This window comes from Bombina bombina, chromosome 12 (assembly GCF_027579735.1).
Source record: "Bombina bombina isolate aBomBom1 chromosome 12, aBomBom1.pri, whole genome shotgun sequence".
Taxonomy (NCBI): Eukaryota; Metazoa; Chordata; class Amphibia; order Anura; family Bombinatoridae; genus Bombina; species Bombina bombina.
In genome coordinates, this window is record NC_069510.1 from 157,341,595 (window position 1) to 157,358,731 (window position 17,137).

Sequence of the window (17,137 nt, forward strand, 5' to 3'; positions counted from 1 at the left end):
AGAATAATCAGATAAGCCAAGTTCCAGCAACATGTAATCAGGCAGATAGGGGTTAACCAGTAGAATAGTCAGATAAGCCAAGTTCCAGCAACGTGTAATCAGGCAGACAGGGGTTAACCAGTAGAATAGTCAGATAAGCCAAGTTCCAGCAACGTGTAATCAGGCAGACAGGGGTTAACCAGTAGAATAGTCAGATAAGCCAAGTTCCATCAACGTGTAATCAGGCAGATAGGGGTTAACCAGTAGAATAGTCAGATAAGTCAAGTTCCATCAACGTGTAATCAGGCAGATAGGGGTTAACCAGTAGAATAGTCAGATAAGCCAAATTCCAGCAACGTGTAATCAGGCAGATAGGGGTTAACCAGTAGAATAGTCAGATAAGCCAAGTTCCAGCAACGTGTAATCAGGCAGATAGGGGTTAACCAGTAGAATAGTCAGGTAAGCAAAGTCCAGCAATGAGGTATCAGGCAGGTAGGGGTTAAGCAGGGCTAAAAGAGGCTGCTCCTGGGTGGTTACTCGCCATAGAACAAGCTACTGAGCTGTTGTTAGTCGAGCGCTTCTCTTTCAGTATGCATTTGAATTATGACCCTGGGGAAGTGTCCCTGAGGGTGATGGGGGAAACCAGATAAGGACTACTTGCCCAATGTGCTTAGAACTATTTAGCTGCACCTCACTGATGAGGTCCACATAAGGCCAAAATGATCATCTGTAGTTGCCATGTTCCTTGTTCAGTAAAGGATTGCTTGGTATTTTGGGGCTGGACTGATTTTGCCAGGCGGAATCAGGCTGATATACTTTGGGAAAGTTCTCCTGTGTGAAAAGCACATTTGGGCTAAAAGAGGATGCTTCTGGGTTGTAACTTGCTGTAGAACAAGCTACTGAGCTGTTGTTTGTTCCTGGTAGAGCGCTTCTCTTTCAGTATGAATTTAATTGATTCATTCTTGTCTCAGGTGGCTTCTTCTGAGACCATAAATTGGGAAATTGTTGTTCCTGCACAATCTGAAATGTTGGTGTTTTTAAGTTTTATGTGGAAACTACCAAGTCTTTCCATCTTTCTTCTGCCATATTTGTCTCCCTGAGGCCCTGATGATAAAAAGTAGCACAAGGCGACAAGATTTTAAAAAGGGAACCATCGCAATTTAAAAAAAGACAGTGAAATATTCCAAATTGCTCCCAGTACTGTTTAAAGGCAGCTTCATCAAGAGACGTTGTACCATACATTTCAGTGGGTGGCGATGCTTCTCAAAGTAGCATGTAATGTAAATGATCCCTTCGCACAGTACTGTATGACAATACAATTTACATGCACCAACTGAAACTCAATCCCTGTTCGTAGAATACAATAGTGAGGTCCAAAGCTCTAGAATGTAGGTATTGGTTTGCCTCCTCCTGATGGCCAGGGAATGAATAGACCACATGTGGTGGACTTGTGGATTCTCACCATCCTGAAGGAAATGAATTAAAAAGGTAAGCATCATGCTTTTTCTTTCTACATAAGGTGGGTAATTCTCTTTATAATACATTAATAATACGTTAGTTATATAAACTTGTGATTTCACAATGGTCAAGATAACATTTAGTCTAGTTTATTTGGCACATTACATAGTTTTATCGATAAGGATCTCGTGGACCTTTCACCATTCCATCATGCCAGAATGGAAGAGTTTCAGCATTATCAGTCTGTTTTACAATTATTGTAATTAATAGATATTTTTACTGTAAAGTGACAGTTTTTGAAGCACTTGTACTCTGTTTCAATATTTACTGTGCAAAATTCAGCAATTGATCTTTGTTGTTTGTTATGTATAGCTCATTTATTAGTGAATCCTCTAACAACTAGAGACTTGGCCACTCTTTATATATAAGCTCTTCCTTTTCTGTGTTAGTAACAGTGATGGTCCCTATCTCTATAGGAGTGGATTCCTGAATTGTACAATCACTTCCTGGAGATCAGCCTGGAAGCCCATATGTACGCATCCCAGTGGTTCCTCACCCTCTTCACCGCCAAATTCCCTCTCTACATGGTTTTCCATATTATCGACTTGCTGCTGTGCGAGGTAAATTGCTATGTCAGAGCAGTCTAGAAAGTGCACCAACCTGCGGGGCGTCTCATGCAGAAACGTGCAGTTTGTAAATGTATAAAGTAGTTAAGGGGACAGTACAGTCAAAATGTAAACTTCATGATTCAGGTACAGCATATCATTTTAAACAATTTGCTTTTTTCTTGTGGTATCCTTTGTTGAGTAGTAAACCAAGGTAGGCTCATAGGAGCTCAGGAGCTTCTATGGAAGCTGTGTTTGCAACTATGTATAACATTGCTATGAACATTGTTGCAGACACTGCTGCCAGGTGGCTAAAGACACGTGCACGCTCCTAAGCTCACCTAGAACTACTCTTTAGCAAAGGCTACCAAGAGAACTAAGCAAAATTGATTATAGAAGTAACTTGAAAAGATGTTTAAAATGTAAGTTTAATGTTGAGTTTACTTTCCCTTTTAAAGAAACTTGAAACATTTTGGGATTGTATTATTAAATGTTTATGTGTGGTAAAAATAATCTGAGCACAGGATGTGCACACTGCAGTGATCACAAGCCTTAGCAGAGGCGATAAGATAAAATACTACAAAATAATAGTTTCTCTTCATATCGAATAAATCTTTCGCTTGTTAACATAATGACCGTAGCGATCTTTACACATTTTCTGTCAGATCAGCGAATTCATGAGACTAGCGAACTGAAGTGACAGCTGGGACAATCACCCTCCCGTATAGGTGCAGAGCAGCAGTGACATCAGCACAGCAAGTGTGAGAACAGCAACAAAGGGACTGAAGCATTTGCTATTAAATACCATTTACAGCAAACGTGTGCGTATTATTCCCTGAGGGGGAAGCGGTTCCTAAAACTTAACGGCAAGATCGTTGTAGACAGCAAAATAAAGCTGCTGTTGTTTTTTAAATAGTCACCGCTGCTCTGCACCTATATCGGAGTTGATTGTCCCCATACCGGAATGTTACAGCAGTCACTTCCCTTTTTCCTATACCGTTGTTCTATCAGAACAGCGAATGTGACGTAGTCTCTTTAGAATGCGATTACGCTGAGGAGCGCATGCGCGGTATGTATTTTTTATCAGACTGCTGACGGAACGTCACTTCCGTTTGCTAGGCTGATAAATTTGCTGATCTGACAGAACACCAGCTGTACAAGGCGTTTTTATGACCTTTAATTGACAAATTATTTTGTGACCCTTGATATCTAAACCAGAATACTCTTTAGCAATCTCTGTTTTTATTGGATTCTCTCAATAGTACAAAGACTTAGATTAGAAGTGACCAAAATGAAAAGCAAAATAATAATAAAAATGTGATTTTTATCTGTCACTAAATGTCCACAGCAGAGGTGATAAGATAACACAAAACAATGCCAGGGTTGCTACCACAATGACAGTAGCTAGATTTTCCTACCCCAGTAACAAGTCCGTATTGGCTCCTACAAACAAAGTGCGAAGAGCATTTGAAATTTGAAAAACAAATGCAGCAAGTTAAAAATTAATATAGTTATAAAATTGTAACGCTTACTTCCTGCAAGACTGCAGACAATTCTTATAATTACTTGGTGGCTTATGTCATAACCCACAAACATGAACCAATAGCATTCAGTCTTTGTATCACTTGTAAGCAGCAGCTTATCACATGACTTGCAGTGCCTGAAAGCAATTCTGTAGATCGAGCAACCCTTTTACGTCACATTAAATCGCCCTGCTTGACTGTATTGCTGCACTGCCTTCTGCTGGCGGCACATGAAATCGCCCTGCTTGACTGTATTGCTGCACTGCCCTCTGCTGGCGGCACATGAAATCGCCCTGCTTGACTGTATTGCTGCACTGCCCTCTGCTGGCGGCACATTAAATCGCCCTGTTTGACTGTATTGCTGCACTGCCCTCTGCTGGCGGCACATGAAATCGCCCTGCTTGACTGTATTGCTGCACTGCCCTCTGCTGGCGGCACATTAAATGGCCCTGTTTGACTGTATTGCTGCACTGCCCTCTGCTGGCGGCACATTAAATGGCCCTGTTTGACTGTATTGCTGCACTGCCCTCTGCTGGCGGCACATTAAATGGCCCTGTTTGACTGTATTGCTGCACTGCCCTCTGCTGGCGGCACATTAAATGGCCCTGTTTGACTGTATTGCTGCACTGCCCTCTGCTGGCGGCACATTAAATGGCCCTGTTTGACTGTATTGCTGCACTGCCCTCTGCTGGCGGCACATTAAATCGCCCTGTTTGACTGTATTGCTGCACTGCCCTCTGCTGGCGGCACATTGAATCGCCCTGTTTGACTGTATTGCTGCACTGCCCTCTGCTGGCGGCACATGAAATCGCCCTGTTTGACTATATTGATGCACTGCCCTCTGCTGGCGGCACATTAAATGGCCCTGTTTGACTGTATTGCTGCACTGCCCTCTGCTGGCGGCACATTAAATGGCCCTGTTTGACTGTATTGCTGCACTGCCCTCTGCTGGCGGCACATTAAATCGCCCTGCTTTGACTGTATTGCTGTACTGCCCTCTGCTGGCGGCACATTAAATGGCCCTGTTTGACTGTATTGCTGCACTGCCCTCTGCTGGCGGCACATGAAATCGCCCTGTTTGACTGTATTGCTGCACTGCCCTCTGCTGGCGGCACATTAAATCGCTCTGTTTGACTGTATTGCTGCACTGCCCTCTGCTGGCGGCACATGAAATCGCCCTGTTTGACTGTATTGCTGCACTGCCCTCTGGCGGCACATGAAATCGCCCTGCTTGACTGTATTGCCGCACTGCCCTCTGCTGGCGGCACATTAAATCGCCCTGTTTGACTGTATTGCTGCACTGCCCTCTGCTGGCGGCACATTAAATCGCTCTGTTTGACTGTATTGCTGCACTGCCCTCTGCTGGCGGCACATTAAATGGCCCTGTTTGACTGTATTGCTGCACTGCCCTCTGCTGGCGGCACATTAAATCGCTCTGTTTGACTGTATTGCTGCACTGCCCTCTGCTGGCGGCACATGAAATCGCCCTGTTTGACTGTATTGCTGCACTGCCCTCTGCTGGCGGCACATGAAATCGCCCTGCTTGACTGTATTGCTGCACTGCCCTCTGCTGGCGGCACATTAAATCGCCCTGTTTGACTGTATTGCTGCACTGCCCTCTGCTGGCGGCACATTAAATCGCCCTGTTTGACTGTATTGCTGCACTGCCCTCTGCTGGCGGCACATTAAATGGCCCTGTTTGACTGTATTGCTGCACTGCCCTCTGCTGGCGGCACATTAAATCGCCCTGTTTGACTGTATTGCTGCACTGCCCTCTGCTGGCGGCACATTAAATCGCCCTGTTTGACTGTATTGCTGTACTGCCCTCTGCTGGCGGCACATTAAATGGCCCTGTTTGACTGTATTGCTGCACTGCCCTCTGCTGGCGGCACATGAAATCGCCCTGTTTGACTGTATTGCTGCACTGCCCTCTGCTGGCGGCACATGAAATCGCCCTGTTTGACTGTATTGCTGCACTGCCCTCTGCTGGCGGCACATTAAATGGCCCTGTTTGACTGTATTGCTGCACTGCCCTCTGCTGGCGGCACATTAAATGGCCCTGTTTGACTGTATTGCTGCACTGCCCTCTGCTGGCGGCACATTAAATGGCCCTGTTTGACTGTATTGCTGCACTGCCCTCTGCTGGCGGCACATTAAATCGCCCTGTTTGACTGTATTGCTGCACTGCCCTCTGCTGGCGGCACATTAAATCACCCTGCTTGACTGTATTGCTGCACTGCCCTCTGCTGGCGGCACATGAAATCGCCCTGCTTGACTGTATTGCTGCACTGCCTTCTGCTGGCGGCACATGAAATCGCCCTGCTTGACTGTATTGCTGCACTGCCCTCTGCTGGCGGCACATTAAATCTCCCTGTTTGACTGTATTGCTGCACTGCCCTCTGCTGGCGGCACATTAAATCGCCCTGTTTGACTGTATTGCTGCACTGCCCTCTGCTGGCGGCACATTAAATCGCCCTATTTGACTGTATTGCTGCACTGCCCTCTGCTGGCGGCACATTAAATCGCTCTGTTTGACTGTATTGCTGCACTGCCCTCTGCTGGCGGCACATGAAATCGCCCTGCTTGACTGTATTGCTGCACTGCCCTCTGCTGGCGGCACATTAAATCGCCCTGCTTGACTGTATTGCTGCACTGCCCTCTGCTGGCGGCACATTAAATGGCCCTGTTTGACTGTATTGCTGCACTGCCCTCTGCTGGCGGCACATTAAATGGCCCTGTTTGACTGTATTGCTGCACTGCCCTCTGCTGGCGGCACATTAAATCGCCCTGTTTGACTGTATTGCTGCACTGCCCTCTGCTGGCGGCACATTAAATCGCCCTGTTTGACTGTATTGCTGCACTGCCCTCTGCTGGCGGCACATTAAATCGCCCTGTTTGACTGTATTGCTGCACTGCCCTCTGCTGGCGGCACATTAAATCGCCCTGTTTGACTGTATTGCTGCACTGCCCTCTGCTGGCGGCACATTAAATCGCCCTGTTTGACTGTATTGCTGCACTGCCCTCTGCTGGCGGCACATTAAATGGCCCTGTTTGACTGTATTGCTGCACTGCCCTCTGCTGGCGGCACATTAAATGGCCCTGTTTGACTGTATTGCTGCACTGCCCTCTGCTGGCGGCACATTAAATGGCCCTGTTTGACTGTATTGCTGCACTGCCCTCTGCTGGCGGCACATTAAATGGCCCTGTTTGACTGTATTGCTGCACTGCCCTCTGCTGGCGGCACATTAAATGGCCCTGTTTGACTGTATTGCTGCCCTGCCCTCTGCTGGCGGCACATTAAATGGCCCTGTTTACTGTATTGCTGCACTGCCCTCTGCTGGCGGCACATTAAATGGCCCTGTTTGACTGTATTGCTGCACTGCCCTCTGCTGGCGGCACATTGAATTGCGCTGTTTGACTGTATTGCTGCACTGCCCTCTGCTGGCGGCACATTAAATGGCCCTGTTTGACTGTATTGCTGCACTGCCCTCTGCTGGCGGCACATTAAATGGCCCTGTTTGACTGTATTGCTGCACTGCCCTCTGCTGGCGGCACATGAAATGGCCCTGTTTGACTGTATTGCTGCACTGCCCTCTGCTGGCGGCACATTGAATCGCCCTGTTTGACTGTATTGCTGCACTGCCCTCTGCTGGCGGCACATTAAATGGCCCTGTTTGACTGTATTGCTGCACTGCCCTCTGCTGGCGGCACATTAAATCGCCCTGTTTGACTGTATTGCTGCACTGCCCTCTGCTGGCGGCACATTAAATCGCCCTGTTTGACTGTATTGCTGCACTGCCCTCTGCTGGCGGCACATCAAATCGCCCTGCTTGACTGTATTGCTGCACTGCCCTCTGCTGGCGGCACATTAAATGGCCCTGTTTGACTGTATTGCTGCACTGCCCTCTGCTGGCGGCACATTAAATCGCCCTGCTTGACTGTATTGCTGCACTGCCCTCTGCTGGCGGCACATTGAATTGCGCTGTTTGACTGTATTGCTGCACTGCCCTCTGCTGGCGGCACATTAAATGGCCCTGTTTGACTGTATTGCTGCACTGCCCTCTGCTGGCGGCACATTAAATGGCCCTGTTTGACTGTATTGCTGCACTGCCCTCTGCTGGCGGCACATTAAATGGCCCTGCTTGACTGTATTGCTGCACTGCCCTCTGCTGGCGGCACATTAAATGGCCCTGTTTGACTGTATTGCTGCACTGCCCTCTGCTGGCGGCACATTAAATGGCCCTGTTTGACTGTATTGCTGCACTGCCCTCTGCTGGCGGCACATTAAATCGCCCTGTTTGACTGTATTGCTGCACTGCCCTCTGCTGGCGGCACATTAAATCGCCCTGTTTGACTGTATTGCTGCACTGCCCTCTGCTGGCGGCACATTAAATCGCCCTGCTTGACTTTATTGCTGCACTGCCCTCTGCTGGCGGCACATTAAATCGCCCTGCTTGACTGTATTGCTGCACTGCCCTCTGCTGGCGGCACATTAAATCGCCCTGCTTGACTGTATTGCTGCACTGCCCTCTGCTGGCGGCACATGAAATGGCCCTGTTTGACTGTATTGCTGCACTGCCCTCTGCTGGCGGCACATTAAATCGCCCTGCTTGACTGTATTGCTGCATTGCCCTCTGCTGGCGGTACATTAAATCGCCCTGCTTGACTGTATTGCTGCACTGCCCTCTGCTGGCTGCACATGAAATAGCCCTGCTTGACTGTATTGCTGCACTGCCCTCTGCTGGCGGCACATGAAATGGCCCTGTTTGACTGTATTGCTGCACTGCCCTCTGCTGGCGGCACATGAAATCGCCCTGCTTGACTGTATTGCTGCACTGCCCTCTGCTGGCGGCACATGAAATCGCCCTGCTTGACTGTATTGCTGCACTGCCCTCTGCTGGCGGCACATGAAATGGCCCTGTTTGACTGTATTGCTGCACTGCCCTCTGCTGGCGGCACATGAAATGGCCCTGTTTGACTGTATTGCTGCACTGCCCTCTGCTGGCGGCACATTAAATCGCCCTGTTTGACTGTATTGCTGCACTGCCCTCTGCTGGCGGCACATGAAATGGCCCTGTTTGACTGTATTGCTGCACTGCCCTCTGCTGGCGGCACATTAAATCGTCCTGTTTGACTGTATTGCTGCACTGCCCTCTGCTGGCGGCACATTAAATGGCCCTGTTTGACTGTATTGCTGCACTGCCCTCTGCTGGCGGCACATTAAATCGCCCTGTTTGACTGTATTGCTGCACTGCCCTCTGCTGGCGGCACATGAAATCGCCCTGTTTGACTGTATTGCTGCACTGCTCTCTGCTGGCGGCACATTAAATCGCCCTGCTTGACTGTATTGCTGCACTGCCCTCTGCTGGCGGCACATGAAATCGCCCTGTTTGACTGTATTGCTGCACTGCCCTCTGCTGGCGGCACATTAAATCGCCCTGCTTGACTGTATTGCTGCACTGCCCTCTGCTGGCGGCACATGAAATGGCCCTGCTTGACTGTATTGCTGCACTGCCCTCTGCTGGCGGCACATGAAATGGCCCTGCTTGACTGTATTGCTGCACTGCCCTCTGCTGGCGGCACATTAAATGGCCCTGTTTGACTGTATTGCTGCACTGCCCTCTGCTGGCGGCACATGAAATGGCCCTGTTTGACTGTATTGCTGCACTGCCCTCTGCTGGCGGCACATTAAATGGCCCTGTTTGACTGTATTGCTGCACTGCCCTCTGCTGGCGGCACATTAAATCGCCCTGCTTGACTGTATTGCTGCACTGCCCTCTGCTGGCGGCACATGAAATCGCCCTGCTTGACTGTATTGCTGCACTGCCCTCTGCTGGCGGCACATTAAATCGTCCTTTTTGACTGTATTGCTGCTCTGCCCTCTGCTGGCGGCACATTAAATGGCCCTGTTTGACTGTATTGCTGCACTGCCCTCTGCTGGCGGCACATTAAATCGCCCTGTTTGACTGTATTGCTGCACTGCCCTCTGCTGGCGGCACATGAAATCGCCCTGTTTGACTGTATTGCTGCACTGCCCTCTGCTGGCGGCACATTAAATCTCCCTGCTTGACTGTATTGCTGCACTGCCCTCTGCTGGCGGCACATGAAATCGCCCTGTTTGACTGTATTGCTGCACTGCCCTCTGCTGGCGGCACATTAAATCGCCCTGCTTGACTGTATTGCTGCACTGCCCTCTGCTGGCGGCACATGAAATGGCCCTGCTTGACTGTATTGCTGCACTGCCCTCTGCTGGCGGCACATTAAATGGCCCTGTTTGACTGTATTGCTGCACTGCCCTCTGCTGGCGGCACATGAAATGGCCCTGTTTGACTGTATTGCTGCACTGCCCTCTGCTGGCGGCACATTAAATGGCCCTGTTTGACTGTATTGCTGCACTGCCCTCTGCTGGCGGCACATTAAATCGCCCTGCTTGACTGTATTGCTGCACTGCCCTCTGCTGGCGGCACATGAAATGGCCCTGTTTGACTGTATTGCTGCACTGCCCTCTGCTGGCGGCACATTAAATGGCCCTGTTTGACTGTATTGCTGCACTGCCCTCTGCTGGCGGCACATTAAATCGCCCTGTTTGACTGTATTGCTGCACTGCCCTCTGCTGGCGGCACATTAAATCGCCCTGTTTGACTGTATTGCTGCACTGCCCTCTGCTGGCGGCACATTAAATGGCCCTGTTTGACTGTATTGCTGCACTGCCCTCTGCTGGCGGCACATGAAATGGCCCTGTTTGACTGTATTGCTGCACTGCCCTCTGCTGGCGGCACATTAAATGGCCCTGTTTGACTGTATTGCTGCACTGCCCTCTGCTGGCGGCACATTAAATGGCCCTGTTTGACTGTATTGCTGCACTGCCCTCTGCTGGCGGTACATGAAATGGCCCTGTTTGACTGTATTGCTGCACTGCCCTCTGCTGGCGGCACATTAAATCGCCCTGTTTGACTGTATTGCTGCACTGCCCTCTGCTGGCGGCACATTAAATGGCCCTGTTTGACTGTATTGCTGCACTGCCCTCTGCTGGCGGCACATTAAATCGCTCTGTTTGACTGTATTGCTGCACTGCCCTCTGCTGGCGGCACATGAAATCGCCCTGTTTGACTGTATTGCTGCACTGCCCTCTGCTGGCGGCACATGTTAGAGCCGTTGTTATTCTGGGATTGTGCTATTGGCAGATTTGTAAGTCACAATGTTGCTTTTCTTTGTAGGGTATCAGCGTCATTTTCAATGTGGCTCTTGCACTGTTAAAAGTAAGTATCAGATTGTGAGTTTTTTTGTTTTGATATTTTTATGTAATACCCATTGTACATGCCTGACTGCTAAACTGCTTCACCTGGAATCCCATGTACCCTACATGTTTTAATATATGTTGTACCCACACCCTTCTTGGATACCATATGCCCTTTTATCAGGGATAGGCAAGGTGTCCGTACACGGACACTGGTGTCCGTGACTGGCCCTTGCCGTGTCCGCCAACCGTTTTGCAGAGGGGAGGGAGGAGTAGGACAGATGAATGCTGGTCCTCACTCCTCCTTGACCCAAGCGGCACCACACTTCGTAGCGGGAAAGTAAGGGAAGAAGCAAGCTGCCTGCAGTCAACTAACCGTGAGTCGTGACCCGTCCCAATTCCTTGATCTGTGCGGCAGCGTGGTGCTGGTGTCTGTGTGGTGCCTACTCTGACAAACCTTACGTAACCAAGTAAGTAACCAACCATGATGATAATGCAATTAACATCAAGGTGGGTGGGTTTGGTCAGGAGTTGCAGACTCTCAATAAAACCCAAAAAATAAATAAAAGGTAATACCACAAGCAGTCTTTATATAAATGTTATTTTAAACTTGTTTGATTAGATGACTAATTTGTACTTGTGGATCAAGACCAGGGGGCATCCAACGTGCAGCCCATTTGACAGCAAAGTGTCGCTCTCCTGACTTGGAATGTGTTGACAGATAGGAACCATTTGGCCTTTCTATTCTGCCCAATTTTCGAATACTTTTATTAGTTCCTGGCCTTATCTTATATCTAACATAACCTTATGCCTATCCCATGCATGTTTAAACTACTTCACTGTCTCTACCACTTCTGCTGGATGGCTATTCCACCATGTATCCACTACCCTCTCTGTAAAGAGAGTGTTTTTTTAAAGTTTTTAATTTGAAATGTACCTTGGTGTCCTTCACTAACGTCTGTGCTTTGGAAAATATCCACCACAGCCCTGGTCTGTGCCTATCCCTGCCTTTTATAGCGTACTATATGCCACCCGTTCTTGGGATTTTTTTCTGCCTTACACCGACCTGGGACACTGTGTGCCTTCCTTGTGTTAGGTTACTGTGTACACCCTTCCTGTGAGACTATGTGCCCTCCTTATGGTGAGATACAGTGTGTGCCCTTCCTGTGAGACTGTGTGCCCTCCTTATGGTGAGATACAGTGTGTGCCCTTCCTGTGAGACTGTGTGCCTTCCTTATGGTGAGATACAGTGTGTGCCCTTCCTGTGAGACTGTGTGCCCTCCTTATGGTGAGATACAGTGTGTGCCCTTCCTGTGAGACTGTGTGCCCTCCTTATGGTGAGATACAGTGTGTGCCCTTCCTGTGAGACTGTGTGCCCTCCTTATGGTGAGATACAGTGTGTGCCCTTCCTGTGAGACTGTGTGCCCTCCTTATGGTGAGATACAGTTTGTGCCCTTCCTGTGAGACTGTGTGCCCTCCTTATGGTGAGATACAGTGTGTGCCCTTCCTGTGAGACTGTGTGCCCTCCTTATAGTGAGATACAGTGTGTGCCCTTCCTGTGAGACTGTGTGCCCTCCTTATGGTGAGATACAGTGTGTGCCCTTCCTGTGAGACTGTGTGCCCTACTTATGGTGAGATACAGTGTGTGCCCTTCCTGTGAGACTGTGTGCTCTCCTTATGGTGAGATACAGTGTGTGCCCTTCCTGTGAGACTGTGTGCCCTCCTTATGGTGAGATACAGTGTGCCCTTCCTGTGAGACTGTGTGCCCGCCTTATGGTGAGATACAGTGTGTGCCCTTCCTGTGAGACTGTGTGCCCTCCTTATGGTGAGATACAGTGTGTGCCCTTCCTGTGAGACTGTGTGCCCGCCTTATGGTGAGATACAGTGTGTGCCCTTCCTGTGAGACTGTGTGCCCTCCTTATGGTGAGATACAGTGTGTGCCTTTCCTGTGAGACTGTGTGCCCTCCTTATGGTGAGATACAGTGTGTGCCCTTCCTGTGAGACTGTGTGCCCTCCTTATGGTGAGATACAGTGTGTGTGCCCTTCCTGTGAGACTGTGTGCCCTCCTTATGGTGAGATACAGTGTGTGCCCTTCCTGTGAGACTGTGTGCCCTCCTTATGGTGAGATACTCGGTGTGCCCTCCTTATGGTGAGATACTTGGTGTGCCCTCCTTATGGTGATATACAGTGTGTGCCCTTCCTCTGAGACTGTGTGCCCTCCTTATGGTGAGATACAGTGTGTGCCCTTCCTGTGAGACTGTGTGCCCTCCTTATGGTGAGATACAGTGTGTGCCCTTCCTGTGAGACTGTGTGCCCTCCTTATGGTGAGATACAGTGTGTGCCCTTCCTGTGAGACTGTGTGCCCTCCTTGTGTTAGGTTACTGTGTACACCCTTCCTGTGAGACTATGTGCCCTCCTTATGGTGAGATACAGTGTGTGCCCTTCCTGTGAGACTGTGTGCCCTCCTTATGGTGAGATACAGTGTGTGCCCTTCCTGTGAGTCTGTGTGCCCTCCTTATGGTGAGATACAGTTTGTGCCCTTCCTGTGAGACTGTGTGCCCTCCTTATGGTGAGATACAGTGTGTGCCCTTCCTGTGAGACTGTGTGCCCTCCTTATAGTGAGATACAGTGTGTGCCCTTCCTGTGAGACTGTGTGCCCTCCTTATGGTGAGATACAGTGTGTGCCCTTCCTGTGAGTCTGTGTGCCCTCCTTATGGTGAGATACAGTTTGTGCCCTTCCTGTGAGACTGTGTGCCCTCCTTATGGTGAGATACAGTGTGTGCCCTTCCTGTGAGACTGTGTGCCCTCCTTATGGTGAGATACAGTGTGTGCCCTTCCTGTGAGACTGTGTGCCCTCCTTATGGTGAGATACAGTGTTTGCCCTTCCTGTGAGACTGTGTGCCCTCCTTATGGTGAGATACAGTGTGTGCCCTTCCTGTGAGACTGTGTGCCCTCCTTATGGTGAGATACAGTGTGTGCCCTTCCTGTGAGACTGTGTGCCCTCCTTATGGTGAGATACAGTGTGTGCCCTTCCTGTGAGACTGTGTGCCCTCCTTATGGTGAGATACAGTGTGTGCCCTTCCTGTGAGACTATGTGCCCTCCTTATGGTGAGATACAGTGTGTGCCCTTCCTGTGAGACTGTGTGCCCTCCTTATGGTGAGATACAGTGTGTGCCCTTCCTGTGAGACTGTGTGCCCTCCTTATGGTGAGATACAGTGTGTGTGCCCTTCCTGTGAGACTGTGTGCCCTCCTTATGGTGAGATACAGTGTGTGCCCTTCCTGTGAGACTGTGTGCCCTCCTTATGGTGAGATACAGTGTGTGCCCTTCCTGTGAGACTGTTTGCCCTCCTTATGGTGAGATACAGTGTGTGCCCTTCCTGTGAGACTGTGTGCCCTCCTTATGGTGAGATACAGTGTGTGCCCTTCCTGTGAGACTGTGTGCCCTCCTTATGGTGAGATACAGTGTGTGCCCTTCCTGTGAGACTGTGTGCCCTCCTTATGGTGAGATACAGTGTGTGCCCTTCCTGTGAGACTGTGTGCCCTCCTTATGGTGAGATACAGTGTGTGCCCTTCCTGTGAGACTGTGTGCCCTCCTTATGGTGAGATACAGTGTATGCCCTTCCTGTGAGACTGTGTGCCCTCCTTATGGTGAGATACAGTGTGTGCCCTTCCTGTGAGACTGTGTGCCCTCCTTATTGTGAGATACAGTGTGTGCCCTTCCTGTGAGACTGTGTGCCCTCCTGTATGGTGAGATACAGTGTGTGCCCTTCCTGTGAGACTGTGTGCCCTCCTTATGGTGAGATACAGTGTGTGCCCTTCCTGTGAGACTGTGTGCCCTCCTTATGGTGAGATACAGTGTGTGCCCTTCCAGTGAGACTGTGTGCCCTCCTTATGGTGAGATACAGTGTGTGCCCTTCCTGTGAGACTGTGTGCCCTCCTTATGGTGAGATACAGTGTGTGCCCTTCCTGTGAGACTGTGTGCCCTCCTTATGGTGAGATACAGTGTGTGCCCTTCCTGTGAGACTGTGTGCCCTCCTTATGGTGAGATACAGTGTGTGCCCTTCCTGTGAGACTGTGTGCCCTCCTTATGGTGAGATACAGTGTGTGCCCTTCCTGTGAGACTGTGTGCCCTCCTTATGGTGAGATACAGTGTGCGTGCCCTTCCTGTGAGACTGTGTGCCCTCCTTATGGTGAGATACAGTGTGTGCCCTTCCTGTGAGACTGTGTGCCCTCCTTATGGCGAGATACAGTGTGTGCCCTTCCTGTGAGACTGTGTGCCCTCCTTTTGGTGAGATACAGTGTGTGCCCTTCCTGTGAGACTGTGTGCCCTCCTTATGGCGAGATACAGTGTGTGCCCTTCCTGTGAGACTGTGTGCCCTCCTTATGGTGAGATACAGTGTGTGCCCTTCCTGTGAGACTGTGTGCCCAACTTATGGTGAGATACAGTGTGTGTGCCCTTCCTGTCAGACTGTGTGCCCACCTTATGGTGAGATACAGTGTGTGCCCTTCCTGTGAGACTGTGTGCCCTCCTTATGGTGAGATACAGTGTGTGCCCTTCCTGTGAGACTGTGTGCCCTCCTTATGGTGAGATACTGTGTGTGCCCTTCCTGTGAGACTGTGTGCCCTCCTTATGTTGAGATACAGTGTGTGCCCTTCCTGTGAGACTGTGTGCCCTCCTTATGGTGAGATACAGTGTGTGTGCCCTTCCTGTGAGACTGTGTGCCCTCCTTATGGAGAGATACAGTGTGTGCCCTTCCTGTGAGACTGTGTGCCCTCCTTATGGTGAGATACAGTGTGTGCCCTTCCTGTGAGACTGTGTGCCCTCCTTATGGTGAGATACAGTGTGTGCCCTTCCTGTGAGACTGTGTGCCCTCCTTATGGTGAGATACAGTGTGTGTGCCCTTCCTGTGAGACTGTGTGCCCTCCTTATGGTGAGATACAGTGTGTGCACTTCCTGTGAGACTGTGTGCCCCCCTTATGGTGAGATACAGTGTGTGTGCCCTTCCTGTGAGACTGTGTGCCCTCCTTATGTTGAGATACAGTGTGTGCCCTTCCTGTGAGACTGTGTGCCCCCCTTATGGTGAGATACAGTGTGTGTGCCCTTCCTGTGAGACTGTGTGCCCTCCTTATGGTGAGATACTGTGTGCCCTTCCTGTGAGACTGTGTGCCCTCCTTATGGTGAGATACAGTGTGTGCCCTTCCTGTGAGACTGTGTGCCCTCTGTATAGTGAGATACAGTGTGTGCCCTTCCTGTGAGACTGTGTGCCCTCCTTATGGTGAGATACAGTGTGTGTGCCCTTCCTGTGAGACTATGTGCCCTCCTTATGGTGAGATACAGTGTGTGTGCCCTTCCTGTGAGACTGTGTGCCCTCCTTATGGTGAGATACTGTGTGTGCCCTTCCTCTGAGACTGTGTGCCCTCCTTATGGTGAGATACAGTGTGTGCCCTTCCTGTGAGACTGTGTGCCCTCCTTATGGTGAGATACAGTGTGTGCCCTTCCTGTGAGACTGTGTGCCCTCCTTATGGTGAGATACAGTGTGTGCCCTTCCTGTGAGACTGTGTGCCCTGCTTATGGTGAGATACAGTGTGTGCCCTTCCTGTGAGACTGTGTGCCCTCCTTATGGTGAGATACAGTGTGTGCCCTTCCTGTGAGACCGTGTGCCCTCCTTATGGTGAGATACAGTGTGTGCCCTTCCTGTGAGACTGTGTGCCCTCCTTATGGTGAGATACAGTGTGTGTGCCCTTCCTGTGAGACTGTGTGCCCTCCTTATGGTGAGATACAGTGTGTGTGCCCTTCCTGTGAGACTGTGTGCCCTCCTTATGGTGAGATACTGGGTGTGCCCTTCCTGTCAGACTGTGTGCCCTCCGTATAGTGAGATACAGTGTGTGCCCTCCTTATGGTGAGATACAGTGTGTGTGCCCTTCCTGTGAGACTGTGTGCCCTCTGTATGGTGAGATACAGTGTGTGCCCTTCCTGTGAGACTGTGTGCCCTCCTTATGGTGAGATACAGTGTGTGCCCTTCCTGTGAGACTGTGTGCCCTCCTTATGGTGAGATACAGTGTGTGCCCTTCCTGTGAGACTGTGTGCCCTCCTTATGGTGAGATACAGTGTGTGCCCTTCTTGTGAGACTGTGTGCCCTCCTTATGGTGAGATACAGTGTGTGTGCCCTTCCTGTGAGACTGTGTGCCCTCCTTATGGTGAGATACAGTGTGTGCCCTTCCTGTGAGACTGTGTGCCCTCCTTATGGTGAGATACAGTGTGTGCCCTTCCTGTGAGACTGTGTGCTCTCCTTATGGTGAGATACAGTGTGTGCCCTTCCTGTGAGACTGTGTG

At 50.0% G+C, this 17,137-nt stretch overlaps 1 protein-coding gene across 1 annotated transcript in view; it reads left to right on the forward strand.

Annotated features, from left to right (window-relative positions):
* Nucleotides 1-17,137, forward strand: part of RABGAP1 (RAB GTPase activating protein 1) — an 831,375-nt gene that overhangs the window by 706,235 nt on the left and 108,003 nt on the right. The window contains exons 15-16 of the mRNA XM_053696166.1: nt 1,914-2,057; nt 10,783-10,824. Coding sequence (XP_053552141.1) covers nt 1,914-2,057; nt 10,783-10,824 — 186 coding nt within the window. The remainder of the gene's footprint in view (nt 1-1,913; nt 2,058-10,782; nt 10,825-17,137) is intronic.